Source organism: Neomonachus schauinslandi, chromosome 14 (genome assembly GCF_002201575.2).
Source record: "Neomonachus schauinslandi chromosome 14, ASM220157v2, whole genome shotgun sequence".
NCBI classification, from domain to species: Eukaryota; Metazoa; Chordata; class Mammalia; order Carnivora; family Phocidae; genus Neomonachus; species Neomonachus schauinslandi.
In genome coordinates, this window is record NC_058416.1 from 67987485 (window position 1) to 67997463 (window position 9979).

Here is a 9979-nt window from a genome sequence, read left to right on the forward strand (position 1 = left end):
CTTTTTCCTACCTAGCATGCTAACCCTTTCCCTCAAGGACTATTTTATTATTGTGTTGTGTTGTATTCTGTTGTGCCGTATTGTAGTGTATTGTATTTAGATGTGGCAGAAATAGCCGGCCTCATCCTCAGGCTGGAGCTAATAGGTGGAGAAGGCCATGGAGCCAAACCTGGAGCCTGGGAACTGGGTTGGGACACATGAAAGTCCATCACTGCTGTCCTAAGTCACAACACTGTGGCTCAGACTGAAAATCCTGGTACCAGTTGCCATGGTAACCCTCAATGCTACAGCTGCTCCCCTGGCAGGAGATCACCTGGGGGATCTAGTAAGCTCCACTGACTGCTGGTAATTCTGTCAGCACTGAGGAATCTCTGCCCCCTGACATCCCACAGTCCCACCCCTTCACCAGGGCTTGGAAAGTTGCACCTGGGATGAGAAGAGAGGAAGATGTACGTCAATTCCGGCAGAACCAGAGGAGCCCACCGTGGGGTTTTCGATGGTCCTGAATACAATCAGCAGTAGGGAAGTGACATTTATGGGACCCACTTCACCCACCTTCCCGGGAGCAGGCTCAGTGTTTTCCCAGCAATGGTGGAACCTCCGCTCTACCCTAGCATGGCCCACAAGAGGTTTGCTGGCTTCAGGCCCCAAGTCCTCCCCTCCCTATGCCTAACACTCTTCTCCCGGACATCACAACTGAAGGTTCAGATGCCCAGCAAGTGTGCCAGGTTATCATTGTGCCTGTGTCTTTACATAGCCTCTCACATCTTATACCTTGTCCCTGGGACACAGTGAGCTTCAACCAGCTCTGAGCACAGGAGCCTGGGGAGGGAAGAGAAGGTCTCTGCTCTGACCCACAAAAGAGCACAGACCATGTGGTGGAGGACTGTCCACCTGCTGAGATCCCCAGGCTCTGACCAAGAACTTAGGAAAAGATGATTTGCCTTTTGAAAGAGGAAAAAAAGACAGCTCAACAGTCTCAGATTTATGCACCATAGATCTCCAGGCAGTTTCTGCACTGTAAGTTTTTTGTTGTTTTTATTTTTCCTGAGGTTTCTGAAATGTTGAACAGAAAACTGGAAGAAAATACAAGTGACCTGGAAGCTACTTCGAAGTATAGTCAGTGTACATTCAAGTTATTTTTTTAATGTTTAATTTTTTATTTAAATAAATGATTCATCAGTCTTATATAACACTCAGTGCTCATTACATCATGTGCCCTCCTTAATGTCCATCACCCAGTTACCCCATCCCTCACCCCCCGCCCCTTCAGCAACCCTCAGTTTTGTTTCCTATCAGTGAGAGTCTCCTACAATTTGTATACCTCTCTGATTTCATCTTGTTTTATTTTCTCCTCTCTTCACCTATGATCCTGTTTTGTTTCTTATATTCCCCATATCAGTGAGATCATATGATAATTGTCTTTCTATGATTGACATATTTTGCTTAGGATAATACCCTCTAGTTCCATCCATGTCATTGCAAATGGAAAGACTTCATTTTTTTTTTTATGTCTGAGTAATATTCCATTGTATATATGAACCACATCTTCTTTATCCATTCATCATCAGTGGACATCCAGGCTCTTACCATAGTTTGGATATTGTGGACATTGTTGTTATACACATTGGAGTGCAGGTGCTCCTTCTTTTCACTACATTTGTATTTTGGGGGTAAATCCATAGTAGTGCAATGGCTGGGTCATAAGGCAGCTCTATTTTCAACTACAGTCAGAGTCCAGGTCCCTGAGCAAGTGAGGTATTTGTTCCACTTCCCCATCGGTGTGTGTCACCATAAGCAGCATTCTTGTGCCAGATTATAGAGTAATAATCAGCCTCATCTCAGCCTGCAGCCCCGAGATGAGCAGAAGCCCTGCATTGGCCGAGGCGTCTTTGGATCCTGAGAAGCGACTGAGGACCCCAGGGCCCTGGTGCTTATCTGAGTCTGAGGAGTAGTACAGCAGACCCGGGGGAGGGCTCCCTGGCTGCTGCTGGATCCAAGTTATAGAATAACTACCAACACTGAAGCCAACCACTCAGGGTGCAGGTGAGTCTGGCCATTGTTCCCAGAGATGCAGAGAGGGAGGGCGGCTGGGTCAGCACGGGCAGGGACAGGGAACCTGCAGACACAGACACTCATGCTTGGTGACCAGGGATCAAAGAAAAAATTTTCTGGGCTCTGACCCACTGAGACTGACATAAGTGGAGACCTGGTCTCTGAGCATGTCCCTACCTGTGCAGTGAGAGAGGACCACCAGGAAGACAGGAGGCCAGGCTATGGTGACACAGACACTGGTCCCCACAGTGGGCCAGGCTCCCCCAGGCCTCCTTTTCTCCTCCACCCTCTGCCACAGGAGGGGCTGTCCATGCAAATGGGCTCCATCCAGTGACTGCCCAGCCCCTCCCTGAGCCCTGTGCTGGAGCTCAGCTCACACCACACACTGAGGAAGATGGAGGTTAGCATCACCCCGGGGAGAGCCCCGGGAGGAAGCACCTGCTGAAACGACCTCAGGGGACCCCTGAGGTCCCCGCTCAGGGGACTCTGCCGGGCAAGAGGGGACACAGCTGCTGAGTCCCCGTCAGAGAGCACAGGGCCCATTCCCCAGGCCTAGGCTCCTTTGCTTGAATCTTCCTCCCTGAGCAACTACTAGGGACCACAAGGCGGTCCCACAGCGCCCCCTGCAGGCTGCAGCGCTCACCTCAAGGTGGTATAAAGCTTCAAGAGCCCAGCTGGTTTCTGCAGCTCACCCGGTTCCTGTCTGTATTCACACATCCATGGTCACATTAATAGTTCCGGGTTCCCCCAATGTCTGAAAGTAGAGCTTTCCAATGACACTTCTTCTAGCCAAAAGGCCATAAAGAAAAGAAGCAGTTACCATCAATTTATATGGAAATAGTGTTCCCAGACTCAAGTTACAACCTCTCTTAGGCTTTACTGAAACTCTAGGGCACACCTTGCTAATGGATGCACAAAATCCATGGAGATAAATTGCACAAGCTCAAAGATTCAGTTCAAAGCTCTGGTGGCTGGGTGCTCAGAAGCTGAGGATATGTTAGAGAAAATGAGGTTGGCGGTGTCATTCTGGGTGCTCAGGGTGCAGGCCGCCTCTCCACAGGCTGGCTGCAAAGCAAATGCTGAAAGCTAACTAGGGCACACCTGCCTCACACCTCTTACCCCATTCCACACCCGAAGGAAAGAGTTGTGGGCTATGATGGTTACATCATGTATAGCTCATGTACGCCAGGAGAGCCAGGTGTTTGTTTGGTCGAACACAATTCTAGTGGTTTCTGTGAATATATATTTCAAATGAGATTAAGAATTAAATCAGTAGATGTTGATTAAAGCAAATTACCAGCTGAAAAGTGGGTGGGCCTCATCTAATCAGGTGAAGGCCTTGAGGGAGAAAAGACTGACCTCCCCCAGAAGGCGAGGGAATTCTGGGATCACACTACCTTCAGAACCAAACTACACCTACTCTTCATCCCCTGAGTCTGTGGCCTGCCAGCCCACACTAATGATTTTAGACTTCTACAATCATGACTAACAATTCCTTAAAACAAGTCTCTCAGATTGATAGATAGATTACATCTATATCTACATACACATGCACATATATGTATATATTATATTAAGTATACACGTGCATACATACATATATACATCCATTCATACATACATCCTATTGGTTCGGTTTCTCAGGAGATCCCTACCTCATACACACCATTTTATCCTAATCTCAGTCTATTCTATGTTATTTCCATCCCTTTGCAGAGTTCTGTTCTATACACATATCATGATCAATGGTGGGGCAAAGGAAGTCTGTGCTCTGGGTCCTACAAAGACCTTGAGAAGTCACCTCCATGAGGAAGCCAAATCTAAGAACACAAGATTTTGCACTGGGCTCAAGCGCCCACTGTATAACCTGACCACCAGCACCCAGTCTGCAGTAGGGCATATTCACACCCTTTCTAGGACCGACGCAGCTATGGAAGTACTCCATGATTTTGTAAGTCTTGGGATTTTATACCCAGGACTTACAGATGCGGCGGGTTCTATATCTGAGCCTTGGAAATGCAGTCAGGACCCAGGATTCACATGGTGCCTTCTTCCGTTCAGACTTTCTGGGGCTCAGTTCCTACTGAGCAGGTTGGCATTCACGCAGCTGTTCCCTGGGGTGCACTGGTCATCAGAAGACCATCCCCCCAGGGGCCTCCCGCAGGGGACAGCACAGGCTCAGTGCCCTGTGCTGCTGGCCCAGGCCCGGTGCAGCCACACTGTGTGCATCTGCCTCCAGATCAGTGTTCCCTTGCCTGGTCTGAGCCTCTGCCCAGACTGACGCCGCCCTCCCTGCCTCGCCTTGATCAACCAAACAAAATACGTGTTCCTGGATTTCAGAGGCTTGTCCCACAGCCCCCTTCCTCAGGAAGGTCAGGTCACATGCAGCTAGAGAAGGACCATTCCAGGATGATTGTTCATGTGTGTCTGTTCCCACCTTCTCTGTTTTCTTCGTTGAGACTTCCAACCTCATGTTTCACTGCAGGTGGATTTTCCCCAAAGACCTTGTGGTAAGTCTTTCAGTCAGTTTGGGAAGAGTCATTACCTTAGTGACGTTTGATATTTGAAGAAAAAAATAGGAATCTCTATTCATTGATTGGTTTAAAATCCTTTCTTGCAATATTTTGTAACTTTCAGTGCATGAATCATTGAATTTTTCTCAGTTTTATCCTTAAATCATTCATATTGATGATATTATAAATGCTACTGTTTTTCTTTATAAATAAATGGAAGGTTCTTTACCAGTCAATACAATACAACTCATTTCTTCATGTTGGTTTTATATCACAAACTCCAAGTTAAAGCACTCAGACCAGAAGCACATCTCGGTCACTCCTCCACCCCGAGCTGGGCACACCTGAATCACCCTCAAAAGGCTTCCAGTGTCTCCCTGAGAGTTTATTCTCTGATCAAGTAATGTTTTTGAAAATAACCTGAACTAGATTAAAATACAGTAGTGATCTGAAAGTTGAACTGACGGAAGAGATAAGGCATTGTCAAATCTACCGGTTCAAGGAAAACCAGGTGCTTGTCTGAGATCTGACAACAGAAGTCAGACCCCCAGAGACAGACTCCATCCAAGTCTCCAGCAGGAGCGACTGCACCAAGCACGAGAGTGTAGGGAGGTTTTTTGGGTTTTGTTTTGTTTTTGTTTTTTTTTTTTGCTGTTTTACATTCTTTTATTTTGGTGATGAAATAATCTATGGAGAGTGCTTGGTACACAGAGGCACTCAGAAATTATGAGCTCCCTTCTTACCTTCTTCCTTTTCTTTTTAAATTTTTTATTATTACATTAATCACCATACATTACACCACTAGTTTTTGATGTAGTGTTCCATGATTCATCGTTTGCGTATAACACCCAGTGCTCCATGCAGAACGTGCCCTCTTTAATACCCATCACCAGGCTAACCCATCCCCCCACCCCCCTCCCCTCTAGAATCCTCAGTTTGTTTTTCAGAGTCCATCGTCTCTCATGGTTCGTCTCCCCCTCCGATTCCCCCCCCCTTCATTACCTCTGAAACAAATAATGTAATATAGGTTAAGAAAAAAAGAAGAAGAAGAAGATAGCAGGAGGGGAAGAATGAAGGGGTGGAAAGCATAGGGAGGTTTTTGTCTCACTTCCTCATGGGTCTGCAGCACTGTGTGAGAACCAGAACTGCTATCCCAAATACTGCAGTAATAGTCCGCCTCGTCCTCAGCCTGCAGCCCCGAGATGCGCAGAAGCCCTGCATTGGCCGAGGCGTCTTTGGAGCCCGAGAAGCGGCCGGGGACCCCGGAGCCCTGGTGCTTATCAGAGTCTGAGTAGTAGTACAGCAGACCCCAGGGAGGGCTCCCTGACTTCTGCTGGTACCAGTAGATGGTATAGCCACCAACACTGAAGCCGCTGCTCAGGGTGCAGGTGAGTCTGGCCATTGTTTCCAGAGATGCCGAGAGGGAGGGCGGCTGGGTCAGCACGGGCTGGGACAGGGAGCCTGCAAACACACACATTCCTAATGAGCTGGGGCTACTTGGCAGCTGATAAGGGGTTAGATCAGGGTGGGTGACAACTTGAGGCACTTCCCTGCTCCTCCAAAGCTTGTCCCTACCCGTGCAGTGAGAGAGGATCATGAGGAGGAGAGGCATCCAGTCCATGGTGGTCACAGTCCCAGAGGTCCTAGAGCTGAGGCTGGGCTGAGCCAGGCCTTTCTTATCCACTTACTGCCTAAGGGGGAGGAGACTGTCATGTAAATTTGCCCCCATCTTTATCTGGCTTTGTCTCTCTCTGAGCAGGAACCTGAAGAGGGTTTGTGGACAGAGACACTGAAGGGGCAAAGATGCTCTGAGTTTGCACTGTGGGGAGAATTCGGGAGGAAGCAGCTGTTTGCTCAAACCCCAGGTGTGTACAGGGGACTGTCTTGTACCATTGGGGACACAGTGGCTGAGACCTGAGCACTGTGTCAGGGACCAGCAGCCTCACAATGACTTGTTCACCAGTGGCTGGCTGACTGGAACACCCCAGTGACTCCAGGAGAGCTTTGTGGCCCCTGCTGCTCACGTGTCCATCTGCAGGCACCTGGGACGCTCCTGTGGTCTCTGCATCTGTCCTTGTCACAGTCATTCCACAAACAGGGCGTGGTCAGGTTGAAGTTGCTGATGTTAGTCCACTCCAAGTGGAATCGGGAGGCTTGGATTTCACAGGAAACACTAATACAAAATAGATAAATCATCTGCTTGCTTTTGGATGTCTAGCGACATAAAGGTTGTGCTTATGCTGTGCCCAGTTTCTCATTGGCTATGACGCGAGGAGCCCTGGCAGGTCTGCCTCATCACGGCCACTAGACAGGACATACCGTGCTCTTTAGAGTTCTCTCCCTGGGTTGTGCATCTCCCATCTGGATTCAGCCTCAGAATTTGACGTAACTTCAGCACAATTCTTGAGGTCAAAACCAGGTTCCTAATTGAGCCCCTACCCCATAAAGGTAGTCTGCCACACCTGGGCTGGGTCTGTGGCCTGACGGGGGCAATCTGCTGGTACTCCGTGGGATTCGGGACAGTTCCACAGACAATAAGCACCTGCAGGCCTTAGCGCGATAACCCCAAATTCCCCACTCTCAAGCACGACCCCAACTGTCACATCATCCCAGAAACTTCCTGATGGCATAAAAGAGATGGCTGTGTCCTTTGTAACTGCAATTTGCAAGCTGTGATTTCTGATGTTCGCTTGCATTGTAAATCTCAGCAGAGAAGTTATTCTAACCCCCAGAAAGTGATTTCGGGAGCAACTTTTTGGAAGACCTATTTCAAGTTCAGGGGAAAATCTGACTCATTCCTCTGGCCCCTTGTCTCTGGAGCAAGGAGTATAGAGACTCCAAAGGACTGTTCCTTTCCTCTTGATCCCCACAGCTGAGGAACAGGTTAGGACTCTCTTCATAAGATGCCACCCTGTGTCATCCCCACGGGTGTCCCTCTGTCCAGCGGAAATGACTGTGGTGGAGAGAAGTCCCCTCCTGATGAGGAAGCTGTCACTGCCAGACTGCACAGGACAGGGTCTCCACATGGGGACAGTCCCCATGAGATCTGTTGGCAGACCTCAGACAAGCAAAAGCTGCAGCTTGCATTTAGTCCCCAGAGAAACCCCTCAGTGAAGGTGCACTACCACAAAGATCCCCTGAACGGCACATGGGTGATGACAAGTGGTTCCAGCCATGATTGTCTTGGCCTGCATGATTCACATGATGTCCACAATCATGAGAACAATCAAAGAGAGCTTTCACCAAAGTCCTGGGGGCGTTCCTGAGGTTGCAGAGCTTCTTGCTATGTGATATGACCCCATCAAGACATGCTCAGGGGCACTACCAACTACCCAAGGTGTCCACAATGGGGGAGGGCGATTCTCCACCCCGGAGTGGTCAACATGTCCATTTATCAAACATCCACATTCAGGAGGAGCATTTTTCTTCACCGCACACGGGCTGCAAATGCAAACCTCACAAGGTTCTGTGTTGTCCCCACCCATCAGCATTTACTGGGGAGATTTCAGGGATGGACTTGGCAAGGCACCCAGCTCTTCCTCCTCTCATGAGCCTGGGGGAAGCAGAGGAGAAAGGGCAGGGCCCATGGGATGGGTATGGGGCTGTCTCCAGAGATGCCTCACTTTTAAATACCTGCACGGGTGAAAGGCATGGCTGGGATGGGGCTTCAGGAGGAGGAGCCTCAAGTGCTCCCGGGAGGTGTACAGCTAAGACTGGAATCGGTGTTGATGAGACATAGAGATCTCCGGGGAGTGAGATCATTGCGGGAGGGACAGGGGGCGGTTTTGGCTAGCTCAGGTCAGGCCACCTGAGAGAGACTTCGGAGTCACCAATAGACTACCTTTGTTAACTCTCATTGTTACATGAAGGTAATGAAATCCCAGCCTTAGAGAGTGCCCAGGACATATCTGTCTGCAGAACATAAAGTGATTGGGTTTTATGCATCCAGAGTCCTGCACTGTTGATTAGGGTGAACCGAAGGCCATGGTGTTGCTAGGGGGTGGAAAAGAGGAACAGAGGAGGTGCTCCGAGGGACCACTGCCGACACCACATCAGCCATTTACCTGTGCAAAGAAAAGTGGAAAAGGGAGAGGCCCAGGCTGGGAGGGGTGCCCCCAGAATCAGCTTCCTGCAACATTGGAGGGGGGACACAGCTCCCCAGTATCTCCGCGATCCTATCTCCATAACTTGGGGAATTGGAACTTCTTTTCTTCTTCTGTTTTGTCCCTAAGCCCTGAGTATTCACAGCCTTGTCAGCATTGTGGCAGGAGCCTCAGATCACCATGAGATGAAGAAGAAGCATGGCTCTTACAGAACCTGCTTCAGTGATGAGGGAGCCTGTTGCTGGGTGTCACATCTTACTTTAGAGAAGGATCTGTTGCTCAGCATCCTTGGAGCTACAGAGACCTGCTTCCTCTGGGCCTCAGGGGGGAAAAACAGTTCCCAGAAAGGGGGAAAAAAAAAAACCAGTTCCCAGAGAAAGACTGGAATCAGCAGATGCAGGAAGAATGTGGCTCACTCTTAATGCTGGGCCCTGGGAGATGGGCATGGGCCATGTTGGACCCAGTGACCCACCACAAGCACTCAGTCCACCCACGTCTCTGAGTCAGACCTAGACCCTGGGCTGGCATGGGTGGGGTCACCCACTACCATCCTGTCCATAATCTCCCTGAAGTGGTACTTTGCCCTAAGACCTGGTGATTTATTCCTATGGAGACGGTGAGACCTGTATAAGACAATATTAGCAGTGGACCAAATGAACCCTGTAAAGTAAATGAAAGGACATTTGCCCATACAAATGTCCTAGGAAGGGAAGCTGACTGAAGAGACGACAACAGATGTCACCCAGAGTAGCCTTGGTACCAGGCAGGGCAGGGGTGACTGCAGCATGCAGAGAGAGAGCACCGGGGAGGTTTGAGTCTCACTTCCCCAAGGTTCTGGAGGACATTGTCCATATAAGAGCTGCCATGTCCAGTATTGCAGTAAGAGTCCGCCTCGTCCTCAGCCTGCAGCCCCAAGGTGCGCAGAAGCCCCGCATTGGCCGAGGCGTCTTTGGAGCCCGAGAAGGGGCCGGGGACCCCGGAGCCCTGGTGCTTATCGGAATCTGAGGGGTAGTACAGCAGACCCCGGGGAGGGCTCCCTGGCTGCTGCTGGATCCACTAGATGTTCGAGCCGCCAACACTGATGTCCCTGCTCAGGGTGCAGGTGAATCTGGCTGTCGTTCCCGGAGATTCAGAGAGGGAGGGCAGCTGGGTCAGCAGGGGCCGAGAGAGGTGACCACAGACACAGATCTCATGGGTGATAGGGCAGGGACAAGTGTAAAGTTTCTCAGACTCTGTGACATAGGAGCTGACACTAGCTGTAGGGCTGTCTTGTGTCCCTGAGGCCTGTCACTACGGTGTCATGAGAAA

General features: G+C 49.8%; 1 gene segment (V, D, J or C); it reads right to left on the minus strand.

The window, feature by feature from the left end:
* Positions 1-402: 402 nt before the first annotated feature.
* On the minus strand, positions 403-6189 carry LOC123326629. The segment is given in 3 exon segments: positions 403-426; positions 5677-6029; positions 6144-6189. Coding segments are annotated over 3 exon segments (423 nt in total).
* Between the last annotated feature and the right edge of the window lie 3790 nt (positions 6190-9979).